The sequence below is a fragment of the Chlorocebus sabaeus genome, chromosome 12 (genome assembly GCF_047675955.1).
Source record: "Chlorocebus sabaeus isolate Y175 chromosome 12, mChlSab1.0.hap1, whole genome shotgun sequence".
NCBI lineage: Eukaryota > Metazoa > Chordata > Mammalia > Primates > Cercopithecidae > Chlorocebus > Chlorocebus sabaeus.
The window spans coordinates 82,049,629-82,073,422 of record NC_132915.1 but is presented as its reverse complement, the minus strand read 5'-3'; the positions used below and the strand labels follow the sequence as shown (position 1 = coordinate 82,073,422).

The window sequence follows — 23,794 nt, the reverse complement described above, 5'->3', positions numbered from 1 at the left end:
GAACTCATACTAACACTTATCCTTGGAAAATGGCTCAGTTAAAAGGTAGTATTTTTTCTATAGAGTGTAAATTGATTTCTCGTTTCTTTTCCGTTGCAGTAAAACAGACCATCAGTAACATTTCAGGATTTAATGAAACCTGCTTGAGATGGAGAAGCATCAAGACAGCTGATATGGAGGAGATGTATTTAGTAAGTGACTGAAAGTTACTGTATTTATAGATGGTTGTCTTATGTGGGAGGCTTAAAAATACCCACAAGCCTAAAAATCTACTTCTATAACTATCATTATCAATAGACGATTTACTGTGGCAATTGCATCCAGAAGCAAGAAGATGGCCACTTCTGGATATTTAAAGACAGAGACCTTTGGCTGGGCGCAGTGGCTCACACTTGTAATCCCAGCACTTTGAGAGGCCGAGGCAGGTGGATCACTTGAAGCCAGGAGTTCAAGACCAGCCTGGTCAACCTGGTGAAACTCTATCTCTACAAAAAATATAAAAATGAGCCGAGCGTAGTGGCGCATGGCTGTAATCCCAGCTACTCAGGAGGCTGAGGCAGGAGAATCGCTTGAACCTGAGAGGTGGAGGTTGCCGTTAGCCAAGATCACGCCCCTGAACCCCAGCCTGGGTGACGGAGCAAGACTTTGTCTCAAAAAAAAAAAAAAAAAAAAAGGAAACCTTGGGGAGAGATGAGACAGCCATGAGAATTTCTTCTTTTCTTTTTCGTTTTCAACATTTGAAATTTATTTTTATTTTTTTAAATTATATAACTTTTAGGTTCAGGGGTATGGGTGCAGTTTTATTATATAGGTATACTGTGTGGGGGCCACCATGCCTGGCCTAAGGTTTCATGGAGGTTTGGTGTATAGATTATTTTGTCACCCAGGTAGTAAGTATAGTGCCCAATAGGTATTTTTCTCTGATCCTCTTCTCCTTCCACCCTTCAGCCTCAAGTAGGCCCCGGAGTTCCCCTCTTTGTGTCCGTTGTTCCCCTCTTTGTGTCCATGTGTTCTCATTTTTTTAGAGACAGGGTCTCGCTTTGTCACTCACGCTGGGGTGCAGTGGCATGATCATAACTCACTGCAGCTTTGAACTCCTGGGTTCAAGTGATTCTCCTGCCTCAGTCTCCTGAGTAGCTGGAACTACAGGTGTGCACCACCACACCTGGCTAAGCTTTTAATTTTTTTGTAGAGACACGGTATCATTATATTTCTCAGGCTGGTCTCAAACCCCTGGCCTCAATGAATTTTCCTGCCTCAGCCTCCAAGTGTTGGAATTTCTGGCATGAGCCACCACGCCTGGCCGCGAATTTCTTTGTGCTCCTGTATTGGTGCTGTTGATGCTCAGGCAGTGTCCATGGAAGGAGTCCTGTGGCTTATGCATGTGTGTCTGTGTCCTTATCAGTGTCTCTGACCAGGGTATGGATGTGTTATCTAGAGAGCCAAGGGGAACTTTTGAGGCTCGATGTGGTCGTGAGTAAGAAAGGGAAGGACTGGCTGGGCACAGTGGCTCACGCCTATAATCCCAGCACTTTGGGAGGTTGAGGTGGGTGGATCATTTGAGGTCAGGAGTTTGAGACCAGCCTGGCCAACATGGTGAAACCCTGTCTCTACTAAAAATACAAAAATTAGTCAGGCACGGTGCACGGGCCTGTAATCCCAGCTACTTGGGGGGCTGAGACAGGAAAATTGCTTGAACCTGGGAGACAGAGGTTGCAGTGAGCCGAGATTGTGCCATTTCACTCCAGCCTGGGTGACAGAACGAGACTCCGTCTCAAAAAAAAAAAAAAAAAAAAGGGGCGTAGGGGAAGACTGGCATGAGCTTCCACTACAAGAAATTAAGTGAGAACAAAAGGGTGTCTCTTGGCCAACGTGTCAGGGTGGTAAAGGAAAGGGTAGGGTCACCAGAAGCGGGCAGGCAGAGGAGAAAAACCCTTCTCAGGTTCTACCAGACCAGCTACAAGTATCCTAATTCAGGTCCTGCTTAGTTTGGATTCCTAATATTCTTTCTAGGAAAATGTTCTTGTCCTTGTTCCTGCCGTTTTGCCAATAGACTTTCTTGTTGGGTATGTGCACTGTGTGTGTGAGAACAAGAAGGAGAAAGTTGCCAGTATTGGGACCTCAGCCTTTTGTGTGTTTTTATTTAAAAATATATTTATTATACGAATAATATTTTAAGTACAATATTTATAGCATTGCAACTCTAATATTTGCTTACTGCTGCATTTCACCTTTTGAAGAGACATTAGAGTCTAGAGACAGAGAGAGAGGAAGAAAGCTTATGAAAACAGGAAGGGGTTGGGCGTGGTGGCTCACGCCTGTAATCCCAGTACTTTGGGATTCGAGGCGGGCAGATCACTTGAGCTCAGGAGTTTGAGACCAGGCTGGGCAACATGGCGATACCCTGTCTCTACAAAACATACAAAAATTAGTTGGATGTGGTGGCATGCATCTGTGGTCCCAGCTATGTGGGAGGCTGAGGAGGGAGGATCACTTGAGCCTGGGAGGTTGAGGCTGCAGTGAGCCGAGATGGTGCCACTGTACTCCAGCGTGGGTGACAGAGTAAGGCCCCCATCTTAAAAAGAAAAAAAAAAAAAAAAAGAAAAGAAAAGAAAGAAAGAAAAGGGGGAGGTTTCAAGACATCTAAAGCCTTTTAAGCTTTCACCCAGTGAGCTTTTTTATGTTTCAGTTCCACATTTGGGGCCAGAGATGGTATCAGAAGGAGTTTGCCCAGGAAATGACCTTTAATATCAGTAGCAGCAGCCGAGATCCCGAGGTGTGCTTGGACCTGCATCCGGGTACTGACTACAATGTCAGTCTCCGGGCTCTGTCTTCGGAACTTCCTGTGGTCATCTCACTGACAACCCAGATAACAGGTAAATCTTGAATAACAGCATTTGGATTAATGAAGTTACCACAGAATTGTTCATAGGTCCTGATAAAGAGGAACACTGTTGCTTTTTATCATTATATAATGAACTTTAACAGAGAGAGGAGGAAGGACATGGAATTGGAGAGGTGCCTTAAGGCGCTTGCAACTGTGACTGTTATGTTTTATTCTTTTTTCTTTTTTTGAGGCAGGGTCTTGCTGTCTCCTAGGCTGGGGTGCAGAGGCACGATCATGGCTCACTGCAGCCTTGACCTGGGCTTAAATGATCCTCCCGCCTCAGCCTCTTGAGTAGCTAGGATTATAGGTGTATACGCCACCATGCCTGGCTAATTTCTGTATTTTTTGTAGAGACGGGTTTCACTATGTTGCCCAGGCTGGTCTCGAACTCCTGGGCTCAAAAAATCCGCCTGCCTCGGCCTCCCAAAGTGCTGGGATTACAGGCGTGATCCACTGCGTCCAGCCTGTTATGTTTTATTCTTAAAAAGATACCTGATAACCACAGGGGAGGTCTACGGGGCAGGGGAGGGGAAGATACCTGAAACAAAATGTAGCATTGATGAAATGTGAGTGGTGTGTCCATGGTGTTGGTTATATACTTTCTGGATATTTAAAGCATTTAAAATATTTCATACTTAAACAAAAGACGCTTGTGGCTGTTTCTTTCTCAGTAATATTTGGTTGGCATCCTGTTGCAAGTGCTTTGAGAGTAGATTACTAGCCAGGCGCAGTGGCTCACACCTGTAATCCCAGCACTTTGGGAAGCTGAGGAGGGTGGATCACATGAGGTTAGGAGTTTGAGACCAGCCTGGCCGACATGGTGAAACCCTGTCTCTACTAAAAAATACAAAAATTAGCTGGGCATGATGTCGGGTGCCTGTAATCCCAGCTACTTGGGAGGCCGAGGCAGGAGAATTGCTTGAACCTGGGAGGTGGAAGTTGTGGTGAGCCGAGATCGCACTCCAGCCTAGGCAACAAGAGCAAAATTCCATCTCAAAAAAAAAAAAAAAAAAAAAAAAGGAGATTACTATCAGGGGACAATGATTGCAGTCCTCTTGCTATAGGGCCCCAGTAAATTCACTTTCCACTCATTTTCTCCTCCCTCTTCACATCTGTGACCCCCACTTCATACATGCTCTGAGCAAATACTAAGCGTATTAGCTTCTTGATTCTTATTTCACTGAGAAATTAGAAGTAGTCAGGTGAGGACTTCCCACCCTCAGCCCTGCCGTTCCTCCCTGCATCCCCTGTTCTGCCTCCCCTCCTGTCCCTGCTCCCGTGTAAGGCTGCCATCCCCTCAACTTGTGCATTAGATCCCATCCCTTCTTCCCCAATCAGCACTTCCCCTCAATACAGAATTATCCCCAGCATTACCTAGCATGTCTCCCTTACTAATGAAAAGAAAGAAAAAATGAACAGACCTTCTTTGAGCCCATATTTGTCTTCAGCTACTTTGCCTTCTTTCTGTCCCTTTCTATGAAAACTCCTTGAAAGAAATGGCTGTTCTGTAGGCTCTACATCCCTACCTTCTTTTCCCACTTTCACTCATCCCATGTGGGAAACGTACGTCTTCATTGCTTTACTGAAAGGCTCTTCGTTTCATCGCCATCTTGCCAAATCCAATGGCCAGTTTTGTTCTTATCTGATTTTCTCCATAGCGTTGACACTCCCTCCCTCTTAAAAACCCCTCTCCCTTGGTTTTGGTTCCTTCTGCCTTGCTGTACCCTCTCAGTCTTCTTTGCTAGCTCTATCTTCTTTCATGACCCCTCTTCAGCCTCCTTTTCTTCATTATCTACCCTTTCTGCTTAGGTAATCTCAACCCGTCTCATGGTTATAAATATTACCTATATGCAGAGGATTTCCAAAGACCAATTTCTAGTCCCAGCCTCTCCTTTGAGCACCAGACCCATATATCCACCCATCTTCTACACATGTCCTATTGAACATCGAATAGGCAAATCAAATGGAACTTGTGATTTCTCACCTCTGCCCTTATCCCCAAATCTATTTCCACCCAGGCTTCTCTGTCTCTGACCAGTTATTCTCCGTCTGTTATTGGCATTCCTATTCACCCAATTGTTTAGGCCAAAACGAAGTCCCAACTAGTTCTATGCTATCCCCAAATTTCTCATCTGTCAACAAGCCCTGTTGGCTTGCTGTCTGAAATATATTCTGAATTCAACCACTTCTCCCCACCTGTGCCTTTTCCACAACTACCTTAATCCAAGACAGCAACCTCTTGCTTCTCCCTGGCCTTCTTGCAGTTCCTTAAATGGGTCAAAGTTTTTCCAGCCTCCAGACTTTTCCATCTGCAGTTCATACTTCCGGGACACTGTCAACATATGGCTTCTCCATAGTTGTTCAGGTGCCTGCTCAACTGCCATCACCGGCCTCCACGCTATTACTCTGTATCTACTTACCCTGATTAAATTTCTTCATAGAGCTTCATATTAATAAAAAATATGAATTATTAGTTTTTAGAGATAGGGTCTCACTCTGTCACCCAGGCTGGAGTGCAGTGGTGCAATCATAACTCACTGCAGCCTTGAGCCCTTGGGCTGTAGCAATCCTTCTGCCTCAGCCTCCTGAGTAGCTGGGAGTACAGGCGCATGCAACCATGCCTGGTTAGTTACAAAAGGTTTTTTTTTTTTTTTTTTTTTTTTTTTTTCCTGTAGCAATGAGGTTCTCCCTATGTTGCCTAGGCTGGTCTTGAACTTCTGGCCTCAAGTGATCCTCCCATCTCGCCTACCAAAGTGTTGAGATTATAGGCACGAGTCTCTGTGCCCAGCCTAGAGCTTGTTTTCTAAAAACCTTTTTATTTTTTGTTTATTTTCTTTCTCTCCCACTAAAATAGGAGCTTCTTGAAGACAGTGATTTTTGTTTGTATGTTTTACATTAAATCCTCAGCGAGTAAGATTGGTACTGATAGATAGCATAACAGCCCAAAATTTTAAAATAACAGCCAGTGGGTCATATTGGTATTGAGGAGATGTCTGGTTAGGCAATGAATTCTTGCTACCAGAAAGAATTCCCCACATTTTGGGCTGGAGAGACAAGTGGTATTCAGTTTGGGCATTTCTTTCTGTGGTGACTTATTAAAATGAATAGCGATTCCGTCTCCATTTCCTACTCTGTGGTCTTTATCATGTTTGGATGCTGTGCTTTTCTGGTTTGAAGGACCATTGCATATTTTTTTGAGTTAAGGCGAGGGAGTTTCATTTTGATGAGACACTTACTCCTACCTTGTTTTGTAGGCTGAATAGAGCTTTAGTGGCTCAAGTTCCCTCTCTCTGTGCTCATGGCCACCAGGGGACATTGTTGAGCTGTTTAATGTTCATTGAGTTGAATATTTTCCAACTCTACCCATGTTAAAGGATTTGTAATTTTAAAAAAGCACAAAAAAATCAAGTTGCTTAGATTTTATGAAAGAGTTAAAAAAAAAAAAAAACCAACTCCTTTCTTTTATACAAGGAGGAAAAAAGAAAAGCTTACTTATTGATGTGAAGAGATACTCGTGGTTGCCTAAGATGTGTGTGGCCTTATTTTGGTAAAATCATGAACTTTTGAATTTTGGCAGAAATGTTAGGCTAAGGATTTGGGTCTGGACAATGTAGCTGCTCATTTCCCAGAAGGAAAGAGAGTGGAATTTCCCTTCTGAGTATCTTACATTAAATCTTACTGATGGGAACAGGATGTAAACAAGTGCTTTAAATACATCACTGACCTCAGAGGACAGTGAAGGTTCTAGGAATGTTGAGGGACAGAGGCAAGTGTTTTGGTGAATGCAGGAAAGCAGGGGCTGGCGAGGGGGTGGGTGAGATGGAGCTGTGGCCTCACGGTGTTTCTGACTCTTGGCTGATAGGCTGCAGATGGCACATTGAATGGAATTTTTCAGGATAGCCCCACAGCACATATCCCCTTTAGGACAGGGCGAGGAACAAAGTTTCATCCTTGATGCAGGCCCCAAAGAGTCAGAAGAGCATCCACCTATTGAGTGTGCTATTTTCTTTTTCTTTTTCTTTTCTTTTCTTTTTTTTTTTTTTTTGAGACAGAATTTCACTTTGTTGCCCGGGCTGGAATGCAGTGGCGTGATCTCGGCTCACTGCAACTTCCACCTCCTGAGTTCAAGTGATTCTTATGTCTCAGCCTCCCAAGTAGCTGGGATTACAGGTGTGTGCCACCACGCCTGGCTAATTTTGTATATGTAGTAGAGATGGGGTTTCACCATGTTGGCCAGGCTGATCTTGAACTCCTGGCCTTAAGTGATCCGCCCACCTTGGCCTCCCAAAGTGCTGGGATCGCAGGTGTGAGCCACTGCGCTGGCTTCCTTCCCTTCCTTTCCCTTTTCCTTTCTTTTTTTGAGACAGAGTCTTTCTCTGTTGCCCAGGCTCTGTTGCCTAGGCTTGCTCTGTTGCTCACACAGTGGTGTGATCTCGGCTCACTGCAACCTCCATCTCCCAGGTTCAAGCGATTCTCATGCCCCAACCTCCCAAGTAGCGGGGATTACAGGCACGTACCACCAGGCCCGCCTAATTTTAAAAATATATTTTTAGTAGAGATGAGGTTTTGCCATGTTGTCCAGGCTGGTCTCAAACTCCTGACCTCAAGTGATCTGCCTGCCTTAGCCTCTCAAAATGCTGGGATTACAGGCATGAGCCACTGCCCAGCTGAGTATGCTATTTTCTTGCTAAGTCTAAAAGCTTGTAGGCAACGTTTTCTTATAGGGAGAGAGAGAGAAAGAGGCAACCAGAGAGAGAAGAGAGAGGAGGATGGGGGTGGTTGGTGGGGGAGGGGAAGAGAGAGAAAGAGTGAGTGTGAGAAAGCCAATACATACGTAAATGTGGAGATAAACCAGACCACTCGTCTTACACAACGTGGTGATCATTTGAGAGGGAATGTTTATTATGGAACCAAGCATGCTGGAGGAGCAAAGGGAAGAAAAGATGAAAAGGAAATTATTTATTCCCATGTCTTCAGTACCAACACTGGCAACTTCTTTGAGAAATTTCCCGTCTCTCATTGTATTCATAACAAGAAAAAGGAAAGTACTTTTTCAGATGGCTAGGAAAACAATGGAAAACACAGGTGTGTCCCAGGCATTTATCAGATTGTCACTTTATCAGAGAGGTCCAGCCAGGACTGCCCTGATCCTCCCTGCCCCTGCCTCTGACACTGCCCTCCATGATGGGATGTCCTCAGGGAAGACTGTGCAGGGCCAGGTCTCTTGGTTTCTTTTATCGAGACTTCTCTTTCATGCCATACCCGTGTCCTCAGTGAGAAACGCATCTCCCCTGGCTGGTTCCAGGGTGCCACACTTATCCCTGGGGGGTTCCCTGGCTCCCAGAGGACTGAAGCTGCACCACAGGTCAGCAGAGGGACTGGCTTTCATGCCAGCTGTTTTCCTTTCCAAGTCTTCCATGGACACAGGCTCTTTTCATATCTGGAACCCTAACATTAGGTCACGCAAGGAGAGGCACGTTTGCCCTTCCATGCTTCCACGGTCCACCTATTTCTCTCATTCCCAGAAATCTCCCAACTGCTTTCCCAAGTCCCCAAGTAAATGGCTGTGTGGGGATGGGTGTCTCCCAGACCCTCTTGCTACCAGCACCTGAATCCCGGCCAATGTTGGCTTTTATAAAATGTGCATGAGATGGTTTTCTTAGATCAGAAGCTTGGAAACCAGAGTTTCTATGTGTGTTGGGAGTAGGGCAGGGGGATGCTGAGATGTAACCATTTAATTTAGCAAATATTTATTTATTTACTTGTATTTGTTAAAAATGAGATGGGTTGGCCAGGTGCAGTGCCTCATGCCTGTAATCCCATCCTAGCACTTTTGGAAGCTGAGGTGGGTGAGTTCGAGACCAGCATGGCCAACATGGTGAAACCTAGTCTCTACTAAAAATACAAAAATTAGCTGGGTGTGGTGGTGGGTGCTTGTGATCCCACCTACCTGGGAGACTGAGGCAGGAGAATCTCCTGAAGCCAGGAGGTAGAGGTTGCAGTGAGCCGAGATTGTGCCACTGCAATCCAGCCTAGACAACAGAGCGAGACTCTGTCTCAAAAAAAAAAAAAAAAAAAAGAAGAAAAGAAAAGAAAGAAAGAAAAAAGAGATGTCTTGAGAAGCCACTAGCAAATATTTTTTGATTGGTTATGTACAAAGACCTGTGCTGCCTACTGAGGATGTACAGATGAGAAGAAATTGGTTTCTTCTCCTTGGGAGGTCAAGTCTCATAACTTTATTGATAGAGAAGATCTATCTAGCTGATGACTTGTGGTGGAAGTTACTATTTTTTCTGTTGCCTCCAATTTTAATTTACCATGCTTTGGATGGGATGATATATCTGGAGAGGTGCCTGAGGATTAGAAAAGAACCCTCATGGTGTGTTTATTTTTCTACCTACTTTTTATTATAGAAAATTCAGAAAAGTAGCATTGTACTGGGTTTTTGGGCAGTGGAGTTGTATTTTAATTCAATTGTTTGTGTTTACTTGAAGTTTGTAGTACAAAGTTGGAGACGTTGCTGAGTTTTGATGCAGATAAAATTTTCTTCCATTTTTGGTTCTTTTTGTTCATTTTGATGGGTTTTACATGGAGAAATTTTAACACATTTGTACTTACACTACTCTTTTTCTTTGGTTGATTTAATAGTTTACCTTCATTAGTAATATTAATCTTTTGATAAATATTACAAATTCCTACTCCAAGGCTATTTCCTCTTTTATTTTCTTTTCAATTTTTTTTTTGAGACTGAGTTTCATTATGTTACCCTGGCTGGAGTGCAGTAGCCGATCTGGGCACACTGCAACATCTGCCTCCTGGGTTCAAGCTATTCTTCTGCCTCAGCTTCCCAAGTAGCGGGGACTACAGGCATACGCCACCACGCCTGGCTAATTTTGGTATTTTTAGTAGAGATGGGGTTTTGCCATGTTGGCCAGGCTTGTCTCAAACTCCTGACCTCAGATGATCCACCTACCTTGGCCTCCCAAAGTGCCAGGATTATAGGCGTGAGCCACTGTGCCAGGCCTTTTCAATATTTTTTGACATTTAAACATTTAAAATTTTTATGTAATCAATTCTATTGATGCCTTTATGGTTTCTGCCTCTGGTCATGACAAGAAAAGCCTTTCTTACTCTGAAATCAGATTAATTCTTATTCTCTAATATTTTCTTATCCTTCTTAATAGTTTTTCTTTTTGCATTTATTTTATTTGTTCTCTTTATTTTTATTAAAAAAATTTTTTTTAGACATGGTGGTCTCACTCTGTCACCCAGGCTGGAGTGCTGTGGCACAATCAATCATAGCTTACTGCATCCTCAAACTCCTGGGCTCAAGCAGTCCTCCTGCCTCAGCCTCCCAAGTAGCCGAGACTACAGGTACATACCATCACACCCTGCTAATGTTTCACTTTTTGTAAAGATGAAGTCTTACTACGTTGCCCAGACTGGTCTCAAACTCCTGGGCCCAAGCAATCATTTTTGCCTAGGCCTCCCAAAAAGCTAGGATTATAGGTGGGATAATCCTGCACCTGACTTGCTCTTTTGCGCTTAAAATTAAGGTTCGGGCTGGGCACAGTGGCTCATTCCTGTAATTCCAGCGCTCTAGGAGGCTGAGGAGAGAGGACTGCTTGAGTCCAGGAGCTCAAGGCTGCAGTGAACTATGATCATGGCAGTGCACTCCATCCTGGGCGACACAGTGAGACCACTTTCCTAAAAAAAACCCAGCAAAACACAAAAACACCTCCAAAAAACCACTTAGGGTCATTTGGAATTTATTCTGATGTCTGATATAAGGCTAAATTTACATGGCAATTTTTCTCCCCAGCTGTAAGTCAGTTCCCTATCACCTTTGGAAATACTGACCATCCACGTCACCTGGTACATTTCTTTGGGTCTATTTCTAGACTGTCTAGACGCTTTATCTGTCCTGTGCGTGTCCTTTACTATTTCAATTGTTGCAATTTTATGATACATTTAATTTTTTTTTTTTTTTTTTTTTTTTTGCAGAGTAAATTCTCCTTTATTACTTTTCCCCACATTTCCCCCCATGTGGGAATTTCTTTTGTCATTTGCTTCTAGCAGAGGATGGATATTCCTCACATCTGAGAATGGTCATGAAGGTCTCTGTTCTGGTTCCTCTCCCATCTCACACACCCAGGGTGAAAGAGCTATACTTTCCAGCACAGGCAGGACCCATTTCTTGCCTTGGGTCTAATTCAGTTTAAATCAGTAATGAGGCTGATGGAAAGGAGAGCAGGTCTGCCCAGGACATCAGTTTGGGAGACAAGGAAGAGCACCTTGGAAAATTCAGCTGAAAGTCAAGTTTGTTTTGCCTCAAAATGTGACTGAGAACCAGCCTGATGCGACTTAGGCTTGTACGTTGGAGAGAAAAAGTAGACTGTTTAAAATATAAGGCAGGGGCCGGGCATGGTGGCTCATGCCTATAATCCCAGCACTTTGGGAGGCTGAGGTGGGTGGATCACCTGAGGTCAGGAGTTTGGGACCAGCCTGGCCAACATGGTGAAACCCCATCTCTACTAAAAATACACAAATCGACCGGGTGTGGTGGTGCATGCCTGTAATCCCAGCTACTCGGGAGGCTGTGGCGGGAGAATTGCTTGAGCCTGGGAGGCGGAGGCTGTAGTGAGCTGAGATCGCACCATTGCACTCCAGCCTGGGCGACAAGAGCTAAACTCAGTCTCAAAAAGCAAAAACAAAAACAAAAAACAAAAAATAAAATATAAGGTGGGGAGGCCTTAGGCAAACAGAGCAGAAAATGGTTTCAAAGTTACATGTTGATTGAACCAGATGACCGTGGTGCCTTGAAAGCTGTGACCCTAGATTGGGAAAGAGCAACGTCACCTGGACCAAGCAGGGGGGTGGCCTCCCTGCTCTGTCTGCAATTCCCTCTTCTGAGCTCAGTGAGCACTTTGCTCTGCTGCTCCTGGGTGGTTTTAAAATGTTAGCCAAGAGATTAGAGGAACTAGAATTATTACTCTTGGAGAAGAGCAAAGAGGAGTAACTTAAAAGAGCCGGTGGAGGCGAGGCCGGGCGGGCGGGCGGGCGGGGGGCTGCGTGGAGTTGTGACACAGAAAAGAGTAACCAGTTAATCTCCACCTGGGCTGAGAAGTGGAAATACGTAATAAAAAACGTTAATTTTACTGTGACAACAAAACATCACAAGTGAAAGGGCATTTCAGTGATAGCAAAGGGCCTGAGGGCAGTTAGATTTCAAAGGGAAGGAGTACGTTCCCAGGGGACATGTGGGGGCTTTTCCTCTCTCCTCCATCACTGCCGCAGGAATCCAGCTGTTGTCTTCTCAGCTGTATCCTAAGGAATCTCTCTCTGGACTGCTCTTGAAAATAGCATGGACCTTCATTTCAACAAAGGAGTGATGTGAGGCCTGGACTCTAAGCAGAGGCTTTTCCAGGTGACCTCCTGGGGCAGCTGGCAATCCCACAGGTTCAGGAAAAACATGATCTATGCCGCAGTGTCTAAGAGACCCTGGGAGAAATTCTAGACTTAACACTGTTTCATAAAGGCCACAAAGTTCTCTTCCTCCTCCACCTGGTCTTAAAGCCTGGGTTTCTCGGTGGTCCGCCCTTGGCCCCCATCTCTCCTCAGATACACCGTCTCCCTGGTGGCCAGGTTCGCTCCTCCCCGTGAGCTGCCTCTGTGTCTCCAACACGGGGTTTGCTCCCAGGCTTCAGACCTATGTTTCTAACAGCCTGCTGGAGGATTCCTTACACACTTCAGCCTGAACAGACCTAGAAGCGAGCTGCTGCTCGTCTTCCCCAAGACTTGGTAAATGACATCACCACTGATTTGGTTGCCAGATTCCTGCCGTCTCTCCCTTGAGCAAGGCTTCCATTTGTCCCCTCTTGTCCATTCTCTGTGCTGTCACTTGCAGCAGACCTCAAGCACTTCTGACCTAGATTATTGGACAACCTGTGTTTTTGCCCTTTTTCTGTTCATCCTTCGATCAGCTCTCTAAATTGTATTTTTGTGCAGATCTGCTAAAAAATTTTTTTTCTTTTTTTTGAGACAGGGTCTAGCTGTTGCCCAGGCTGGAGTACAGTGGTGCAATCTTGGCTCACTGCAACCTCCACCTCCCGGGCTCAAGTAATCCTCCCATCTCGGCCTCCTAAGTAGCTGGGATCACAGGTGCACACCACTGTGCCTGGCTAATTTTAAAAATTTTTTGTAGAGGCAAGGTTTCACCATGTTGCCCAAGCCGATCTTGAACTCTTGGCCTCAAACAACCTGCCTGCCTCGACCTCCCAGAGTGCTGGGATTACAGGCATGAGCCACTGCACCCAGCCTGCTAAAAATCTTTAAATGGCTTCTCATTACTTCCAGAACCTCAGATCTCTCAGATCTGACCCACACCTACCCCTCTAACCTGACCACCTACTTCTACTCTGCCAGACCTCAACCTTTCAGCCAGGAACTCCGTGTAGTTCTGTCCCTCCCTGCCGCCACCTCATGCCTCTGCAGATGTCTATTTCCATGTTTGATAGGCTCAGCTCCCTGCCTTCAGTTAGATGTTGCTCCTCACATCCACAGTGCTCTGTGTATAACTCCATCACAGCTCTGACCACTACCTTTACAAAACTGTCTTCATGATTACACTCCAAGCTCCCGGAAAGCAGAAACCGTGTCTTCCGTGCTTGTCTCCCCCAGCCTAGCACAGAGCCTGGGCAGAGGTGGCTAATGGGTGTTTGTTGAATGCAGATATATGAATAATATATATGGTAGTGCTTTAACAACTGTAAAGGTCCAGGCAGGTCTAAGTTTTTATTTATTATAATTTGAGATTGAGGGTTTCTACTCCAAAGCTATTTTCTAATATGGTAAATACAGTCTTGAGAATCTATTTTGGCCTCAGAGTCCTTCAGTTCATAGTGGCAGGGTTTAGGGCTAGGGTGGGGGGATGGGGGAGGCATTCATACATATATTTTTAATATATCTTTCTCTTTCCTTCCATCATGCCCTTCCTCCCTTGCCCTACCGAGCTGATGCAGTGATAGACTTTGAAGGAGGGGTGGTTTAGTCCAGGGTCTAAAGGGAGTTCTTAAGGCAGTTCATCCTGCTGTCCTCACTGTCTCCACCACCCAAGCGGTTTAGGATGTGCCTGGAATTCACAGCAATTCTTCTGACACAAATGCACAAGGACCACTTCCCTACTGTGTCCACTTGGCCTAGCACCAGAATTCCTGCCACTACACAGCTGAGGGTTCTGCCCTTCCACAGAATACCAAGGCGCTGGATGCATTCTATAGTCAGGGCTCTTTCGGTTGCAAGGGACAGAAACCCAACTCCAACCAGCTTAAGCAGGTGGAATTTGTGGGATCACAGAACTGGGAAGGCCAAGGATGGATCTCGCTTGGAGACAGCAAGCTCCAGCCACACGTGATGTCACCACAGCCCCGTTGCTCTTCCAGCCATGAGGCCCTCTTTCTGCCAAACTCTTCCAGCCAGACTTTGGAGGATGGACATTGTACTGTTGGCCTACCTGGTACTTACAGCTACAATCTAAGAAGAAGAATAAAACCCCCAATCTTCTAGGCCTGGCATGGTGGCTCATGCCTGTAATCCCAGCACTTTGGGAGGCCGAGGTGGGCAGATCACCTGAGGTCAGGAGTTTGAGATCAGCCTAACCAACATGGTGAAAACCCATCTCTACTAAAAATACAAAAATTAGCTGAGCGTGGTGGCGCATGCCTGTAATCCCAGCTACTCAGGAGGTTGAGGTAGGAGAATCTCTTGAACCCGGGAGGCAGAGATTGCAGTGAGCCAAGATTGTGCCACTGTACTCCAGCCTGGGTGAGAGAGCAAGACTCCATCTCAAAAAAAAACAAACAAAAAAACCCCAACAAAACAACAACAACAACAAAAACCAAATAAATAACAAGAACAAAAAGCCTCCAATCTCCTACAGTTAAACAGATTGCTCTTTTTGAGCCATCTTCTGACTGGGGAATGGCAATCCATGATCCCTGGGCCGTCGGTCAGTGGGGTTTTGGAGTACTGGGAATGCTGGCCCCATAAGAACCATGTGGGAAGGAGAAGGGCCGCTCTCCACAGAAAAAGGGATGCTGAGCACATACATATAAAGTATGTAGCATATGAAAAGACAACGTGTACGAACTCGGAGAATCTCAGGCACAGGGTTTCCCATCTTTGGGAGTCTCACAATTACAGGGTTGTAGCTTTCCGTGGTCTCTTCCGGGTTTGTTTTCTTTCAAGCCCCTGTTCATTCGGCAGAATGCCTCTCCAGCCTTGACTTAGGGACACTGCCTCTTTTGCCTGGCTTCTGTTGCCCCCCTCTGTCCTGTGAGGAACCCTCTTTCCATATCACAAGTCACATCCCCCTGAATGGCATTTCCTGTGTGCTCAAGTTGGGAAGGAGCTAAACCTGTCCCTATGACCTCCCTCCTGGGGTCATTTCTGAGTTTTTTCTTTTCTATTCATCCCTTCCCTTTGAACCTGCTAATTAAGAGATATTTGTTGTTTGGCACCCCCAGGACCGCCAAGCTCTGTTCCTTGCCGTCTCAGGCTGGGGATGGCACAGAGGTCTCTCATTCCTCAGGGATTTGTAATTCCAGGTTTCTCCTTCTAGGTCATGGTTTAATCTCAGGCAAAGTGAACACAAGCATTGTCATAGCCTGGCAATGTAGCAAAGGACACTTGGGAGTCAAATTACCCTGAGTCCCACACTTGGCTCGGCTGGCCGTCTTCTAGTGGTGTGACTCAGCCGGCCTGAGCCTTGATTTCCTCGCTGATAAGATAGAGATGATTGTCACGCAGAGCTGCTGTGAGGATTTGTTGAAACAGCAGAGGCAAAGTTCCTAGCATAGAATTGGCAACTAGTAGCTCAAGTGATACTATACAGGTGCCAACAGGCGCCGAGCGCTGCTGTGTTCCAGGCACTGTTTTATTCTCTTTACTTGTGTTGACTCATTAACTATTATTGTTAATCATTATTAATTGGCTCATTAATTCCCTCAGAGGTAGAGGTTGTTTTTACCTCTATTTAACAGATGAGGCTGCTGGAGCTGTAAGTGATAGAACCAGGATAGCAACCTAAGTCCTGTGTTCCTATCCACTACATCATACTATCTCTGCAGTTAACTGCAGTCTAGCTTCTCTGATGTGAGCCACACTGAGTAGACCTCTAACTCTGCAGTAATTGTGGCAAGTGGATCATTTTCTTGGAGTTGATGGGTTTGTAAAATCTTTGGGTATTCAATGTTTTTATTTTTATTTTTTGAGACCGAGTCTCGCTTTTTTGCCCAGGCTGGAGTGCAGTGGCACGATCTCAGCTCACTTCAACCTCCGCTCCCAGCTTCAAGCGGTCCTCCTGCCTCAGACTCCCAAGTAGCTGGGATTACACGGGTGTGCCACCATGCCTGGCTAATTTTCGTGTTTTTTAATAGAGACAGGATTTCACCATGTTGCCCAGGCTAGTTTCGAACTCCTGACCTCAAGTGATCCGCCCACCTCTGCCTCCCAAAATGCTAGGGTTACAGGCATGAGCCACTGTCCCTGGCCAGTATTTTTAAAGTAGAGTTTGTTAATTCACTCAAAGCTAATGGAGTCTCACTCTGTCACCCAGGCTGGAGTGCAGTGGCATGATCTTGGCTCACTGTAACCTCCGCCTGCCCAGTTCAAGTGATTCTCCTGCTTCTGCCTCCCGAGTAGCTGGGATTACAGGCGTGTGCCATCACGCCTGACTAATTTTTGCATCTTTAATAGAGACAGGGTCTCACCGTGTTGGCAAGGCTGGTCTCAAACTCCTGGCCTCAGGTGATCTGCCTGTCTTGGCCTCCCAAAGTGTTGAGATTACAGGCGTGAGCCACTGCACCTGGCCAAAATGAAGCTTCTTGAACTTCCTCCCACACCTACACTTTGTGCCCCACCTGTGGGGAAGTTGAAGCTATAGTGCAGTGGTCCCCAACCTTGTTGGCCCCAGGGACTGGTTTCATCAGAGACAATTTTTCCATGGACTGGGGTGGGTAGAGGGATGGTTTTGGGATAAAATTGTTCCACCTCAGATCATCAGGCATTAGATTCTCATAAGGAGTGCACAACCTAGATACCTTGTATGCACAGTTCACAATAGGGTTCACGCTCTCATGAGAAACTAATGCTGCCACTGATCTGACAGGAGGTGGAGCTCAGGTGGGAATGCTTGTCCACCTGCTGCTCACCTCCTGCTGTGTGGCCTGGTTCTTAACAGGCCACAGACTGGTACTGGTCTACCACCTGGGGTTGGGAACCCTGGCTATAGGGCAAATGTAGACCAGGCTTCAGGCTTACCTTGACTCAGGTTTGCCTAGAGATGGACAGTGGGACTAGGAGGTGGGAAATCACCTGTTCTGCCTTCAGGCAGCCCCCACCTCACAAAAAAAAAAAAAAAAAAAAAAAAAAAAAAAAAAAAAAAAAAAAAAAAAAAGAAAGAAAGAAAGAAAGAAAGAAAAATAAAAAAAATAAGGATGGGGCCACGTGGGAGCTAGCCGTTTCACAAATCACAGGGATGGATGGAAGGCCAGGTGCAAGCTCTTTTCCCAATACTTTGGAGAGGGAAGAAGTTCCTATCTTGCATGGGTAGGAACCCCACGAGAGGGAGCAAATGATTGCTTCTACAAACATCATCCACTTGGTAGCCCTGTTGAGATTAAGTAAGATGAGGCATATGTACAACACCTCTAGTGTGAATGGTTAGTGCCCAGTATGTCTTACTTAGCATGTTACCCACAAGGCAGAATGGCAGTTAGCACATTTATACCATGACTAACTACCAGTGAGGTGCAAGAATGCTGGTGTCAGCCAGTCAGTATAGTTTCCTCCTGATGGGAAACCTATTTGGGAAATCTTGTTGCTGAGAGCGTGAAAATAAGGACAGAGAGCTCTGTGATTATAAAGGATATAGAAGGCTGATGTGGTGGTCTTCCCCACCAAATAGGAATCTACCCACCAAGCAAACTGTAATGCCCACCACATCTATCCTCTGCCAGTGCCACAGTATACTCATCACTTCTTTTTATTGTGGCAAAATACACATCACATAAGATGTGCCATTTAACATCTTGAAGCACACAGTTTATTGGCATGTTGTGCAACCATCACCACTGTGTATTTCCAAGATTTTTTCATCACCCCAAGGAGAACCTCTGTGACCATTAAGCAATATGTTCCCATTCCCTACATGCCCCTTCCACCCCCAGCAACCTCTTCTTTCTCTGTGAATTTGCCTATGTTAGATTTTTCATCTAAGTGGAATGGTACAGAATCTGTCCTTCTGTGCCTGGTGTATTTCACTTAGCATGCTCATCCACATTGTGGCATGTACAGAATAGGCGCCTCGCTTCTGAAATTAAAACTTTCCTTTTAATAGCCCTCACGAGGACCTCTTTTGTCCTGCTTTTTACTTGTTCTGATCACACCCCTTCTCTTCTTTTCAACATGTTTTCAGAGCCTCCCCTGCCGGAAGTAGAATTTTTTACGGTGCACGGAGGACCTCTACCACGCCTCAGACTGAAGAAAGCCAAGGAGAAAAATGGACCAATCAGGTCAGTAGCTGTCCTTTCTCCACAGTTGCCCAGTGATCCCCACGGAGTAATTTGGAAACTTTGATTCTGGTGAGGAGAAGACTTCTGTGTTGGTGGCTGTACTTGGGTTGTTAGAACAATGCAGCTGGGGCCTCTTTTGTTTCCTTGGGTACAGAGTGGCCTTTAATCCCAACCAGCATCCTTTCTAATGGAGAGAGAGACTTCTTCTTTTTTTTTTCTTTGAGATGGAGTCTTACTCCCGTCACTCAGGCTGGAATACAGTGTTGCGATCTCAGCTCACTGCAACCTCCACCTCCTGAGTTCAAGTGATTCTCCTTCCTCTGCCTCCTAAGTAGCTGGGATTACAGGCGTGCACCACCACGCCTGGATAATTTTTGTATTTTCAGTAGAGACAAGGTTTTGCCATGTTGGCCAGGCTGGTCTCGAACTCCTGACCTCAGGTGATCCACCCACCTCAGCCTTCCAAAGTGCTAGGACTACAGGCGTGAGCCACAGCACCTGGCCACATGGAGAGACTGCTAAAGGACCATATATACAAGCATTTGGGCAGTTTAGCTCAAGAAATTAAATCCATTCCTTTGGTCGCTGGGCAAGCATGGGTTGCGTGCTTAGGACATGTCAGGATTGTCCTTTGCACTCATGTCTCATAGTATATCCTTTATGGATGGGGGGTCAGGGGCATCATTTCATTTCTCAAAGGCAGGATATGTTGCCCTGTATGTAAGGTTGATCTTGCAGGGTGTGCAGTGGTGTCTGAAAAGATCATTTAGGTAAATCTTTTTGTCTTTTCTTGTATTGAGTTATGGGCAAGACACTGTGTAATTAATGACTGCTTCTGGGATTCCAGATGGCATTAGGGTGGAATTAATTTACCTCAGTTGGAGGACTACACTGTGTTCAGTTAAATGTTTTATTTGCAAAGGTCACGGCAGGATTAGGAAAGTAGCATCAGTCCCTTTTTTAGAGAGGAAGATTGAGGTTGGAGTGGAGAGATGAACAGCTTGCTCACAGCACCAGGTCAAGGAGCTGAAAACATACATGGCCTCACCAACCTTGCCTTTGTCTCTCCTGACCCTTCAGTAAAATCAAGGTTAAAAAAAAAAAAGTGAGATGTTATAAAATTACAAAAAAGAAAGTCTGGTGATATTATCTGTATATCCATTTATAATAAAACTTAGGGTTTTCCTGCTTTTATATTCATTTAAATTCAGTAAATGTGCAAAGATCTTTCCAGGGATGGACATTGTATAAATTGTTCTGATTCTTGACAAATTACCAGAAGGCATTGTAATTCTGTCATTATAAAGAGAACAGAAGTTGTGAGGTCACTTCCTGAGAGCATTTGCAAGAACAAATGTGATATTTATGTCAAATAATGACATAATACAAAAAGAAAAGCCAAATGACAGCTTACCTTTGTGGCTATATGCCGGCCAGCGCCTCCAAAACAGGAAGTGGAGATCTGTGAGTCATTCGAGGGAGTGTGGTAGTGAAAAAGAGGAGAAAAGTCCTTCCAGAACAGTCATATTCCAAACAGCCACAGTTGCTTCTCTAACGTCACATGGCTAATTACCAGCAGGCAGGATGGTTTCCTAAGCCTGACTACCTGATTTGAGCTGGGGGGTAGCGGCTTTGCCAGTGTGTGAGACAGGCCCGAGTCTGCTCTGTGCATGGTTTAGGGACAGTGTCTTGGGGTACATAATGGAGCAAGGTCCCTGGGACCAAGCCTCTCCTGAGCTTGCTGATGTTAGGCAGAGGATGGAGCCTGTTGCTGGGGTGCCCTAATGCTCGTGTCTCCCACACCTGCCAGATGATAGGAATCACCTGGGGGCTTTATCAGCGATACAAATTCCCAGACTCTACTCCTAGAGATTTTGATTCAGTAGGTCTGGGATGAGGTCGGGGAATTTGTATAATAATCAGGCAACACAGGTGATTATGATCAGGCTAATTGGGAAGCTGCTTCATACTCTGTCAGTGATGCCTCTAGTGGGCAATGTACAGAACCAAATGGGCACAGGTGAGCCTTGACCACCACCACCTGCATGGAAAGATGAGAGGGATTTGAAGATGTACTTATGGACAGCATGGAGGTGCTGCAACATTCACTGTGTTACCTGCGGCTATGACATAGGGATGTTTTCAAGTCTCAGGCAAGTTTGTTGTTACAGGTGTTCCCCATAGGCAGTGGATGCTTAATAAATGTTTACTGGTGGTGACAACTTACTGCCCTGCAGGTTTTACTTTGTCTCTTTTGTAGAAAGCCCTTGGCTGAAAGTGAGCCAAGACTTTATGAAAACCAGGACGCTTGGCCAGGCACGGTGGCTCACACCTGTAATCCCAGCACTTTGGGAGGCAGAGGCAGGCGGATCACTTGAGGTCAGGAGTTCAAGACCAGCCTGGCCAACATGGTGGAACCACATCTCTACTAAAAATACAAAAACCAATTAGCCGGGCGTAGTGGCGAGTGCCTGTAATCCCGCTACTCAGGAGGCTGAAGCAGAAGAATCGCTTGAACCTGGGAGGCAAAGGTTGTAGTGAGCTGAGATCATACCGCTGCACTCCAGCCTGGGCAGCAGAGCAAGACTCCCTCCTAAAAAAAAAAAAAAAAAAAAGAAAAGAAAGAAAATCAGTGCCCCGAGGATACCTAGGATGTCTGGGAACCTAGTAGGGGGAGACTTTCCATATCCAACACCCACTGTGGAGGTGGGCTCCCTCTTCTTAATCTCATGATTCATGGGCTCTTAGGAAGCAGGAGATAGGGCATTTGCCATGTGAAGCAGGAAGTTCAAATTTACTGGTAAAATAGAATTACATGGCCTAATGAGTTTTGGAAATTACCCTAATCATATTTCACACTGATGTATGCTCTTCCTCTTTTCTGAAATTTCAACTCAAGAATCATTCATTGTTGGTGGCGGAGGGGCGGGGCGGGGGTCGGGGGAGCTATCATTACCAAAGAACTGTGCAAGGATTTGCAAGAATACAAGAGTCAGTCATTCAGATCCCTGCTATCAAGCCTGACAGAGACAGCAGATGCTCAACACGGTACTAGAGGCAGGAGCTAAGTACTGGATAGATGGGAATTGAAGGGAAGCGTGATCCATTCTCAGTGCATTTTTATTCTCACACTTCCTTTCACTGCCAGGCTTTCTATTTGATGGGATGAATAATGAAACACATAACAAAAACAATACCCATTTGTTAGTGTGTTTTTCTGTCCACAATTGGGGAACAGTTTTTACAGTGCATACATGACATATTACTGTTCTGGTTGTTTCAGGATGTTGTCAGACTGGATTAACTCATGGTGACTCTGCACTCTTGGCGTCTCATTTATTTCACATGAACTTTGGTATCAGCCCATGAACTGTAGGGAATGTAAATCACATGAGTTCTGTTTCAGGTCACCACATGATTGTCTGCAGCCTTTTTTCTGGACTTAGTACATTCACTGTGGTAGGCACTAGGTCTCCATGTGACTGCTAAACCCTTTGCACAGTTGGGCTTTATTTGCCCACGTGAAAATCACTGATTAGGTCAACTTTATGACACACACACAGCACAGGGCAGTGATATGTGCAACAACTTCTCCCAGCTAAAGAGGATGTACTTGGCATCTCTCTGCAGCCAGAACTTGGAGAGGTCCCTTGCCCCGTGTCATCTGGCATTAACCCTTTAGGTTCAAACTGGAATTGCATGATGGTTGGAGCTGTCAGACCGTAAATCCCACATGGGCCAGGACTTTTTCTTGTCTAGTGTTGTGTCTCCAGTACCTAGAAAGAGGCTTATCTCGGCTGGGTGCAGTGGTTCACACTTGCAATCCCAGCACTTTGGGAGGATGAGGTGGGTGGATCCTGAGGTCAAGAGACCGAGACCAGCCTGGCCAACATGGTGAAACCCCATCTGTACTAAAAATACAAAAGCTAGCTGGGCGTGGTGGCACGCGCCTATAGTCCCAGCTACTTGGGAGGCTGAGGCAGGAGAATCACTCAAACCCGGGAGGTGGAGGTTGCAGTGAGCTGAGATTGCACTACTGCACTCCAGCCTAGTGACAGAGCAAGACTCTGTCTCAAAAAAAAAAAAAAAGGCTTATCTCATAGCGGGTATTCAATAAATATGAATGATTGAATGAATGAACTCCCCATGCAAGGGTCTGATGGACACTTCCGTTTTTTTCTTCCAGTTCATATCAGGTGTTAGTGCTTCCCTTGGCCCTCCAAAGCACATTTTCTTGTGATTCTGAAGGCACTTCCTCCTTCTTTAGCAACGCCTCTGATGCTGATGGATACGTGGCTGCAGAACTACTGGCCAAAGATGTTCCAGATGATGCCATGGAGATACTTATAGGAGACAGGCTGTACTATGGGGAATATTATAATGCACCTTTGAAAAGAGGGAATGATTACTGCATTATATTACGAATCACAAGTGAATGGAATAAGGTATCTTTCTTTCCAAGCTCTTCTGAATTCTGTGTTTTCTTCTTCCCGTGAAATTCAAATGTTTGAACATTTGTTTTCCCAGTACTTGAGAGGGACACTGCATGTGACAATCATAAAATGTGTGTGAATACTTTGCCTTTATGAAAGATGGACAGGTGAAACCCTTACAGATGATAGGGATTCTGAACCTCCTGGGGGACCTTGCTGAATCAGCATTTAGACTGACCTGGTTTTTGTTTTTACCTTAAGCTTTACAGATGCCCTCATTCTATTGCACTACTGGAGTCTAAGTTGGAAAGAAACATCTAGATTCTCTCTTAACTTCCTTGTGCCCTTGCCAGGCTGCTGCCTCTCTCATTCTCCTGGGAAGCAGAAGATTAGGCACAGCACTGGCCTGTTTTTTGCTTACATCCCTTCTGCGACTATGGCATAGGTACCACTTTCCCTTCCGCAGTGCTTAGAAACGCTGGTGCTCTTCCAGCAGTGGCTTTTTCCTGAGACATGGAACTCAATATTCATTAGATAATTAGGAAACCTCATGTTGCTGTATTCATCAGTCAGGGATGGAAGACCTGGAAGAACCATTGTGATGGTTGACCTAGGAGAACCCTAAGCTTGTTGTAAATTCATATGGGTTGGTAATGAAAACTAGAAGGATTATATTAATAGTAATACAAACATCTCTTGACTGATGAATTTGAGATAAAATTATGTTGTCATTTTGAGTGTAAGGTTCATCACATATTTAAAACTGAGACACTCTATTAAATTCTGTGTGGGATGCAAATGTAATGTGTCATGAACATGCTTGCTATAAAACCAATAGTTACTTGTAAGACTGTTCAAGTATCAAAGATGTCTAGCAGTGCTTTGTGACAATAATGTAGGAA

General features: G+C 45.2%; 1 protein-coding gene across 5 annotated transcripts in view; it reads left to right on the top strand.

Annotated features, from left to right (window-relative positions):
- Positions 1 to 23,794, top strand: part of SUSD1 (sushi domain containing 1) — a 136,110-nt gene that overhangs the window by 94,965 nt on the left and 17,351 nt on the right. For 4 of the 5 annotated variants that reach the window (XM_073021852.1, XM_037983583.2, XM_037983596.2 and 1 more), the window contains 4 exons: positions 100 to 191; positions 2,690 to 2,876; positions 18,363 to 18,459; positions 22,646 to 22,904. In XM_073021852.1, coding sequence (XP_072877953.1) covers positions 100 to 191; positions 2,690 to 2,876; positions 18,363 to 18,459; positions 22,646 to 22,904 — 635 coding nt within the window. The remainder of the gene's footprint in view (positions 1 to 99; positions 192 to 2,689; positions 2,877 to 18,362; positions 18,460 to 22,645; positions 22,905 to 23,794) is intronic. The other variant, XM_037983601.2, reaches the window with a different exon arrangement.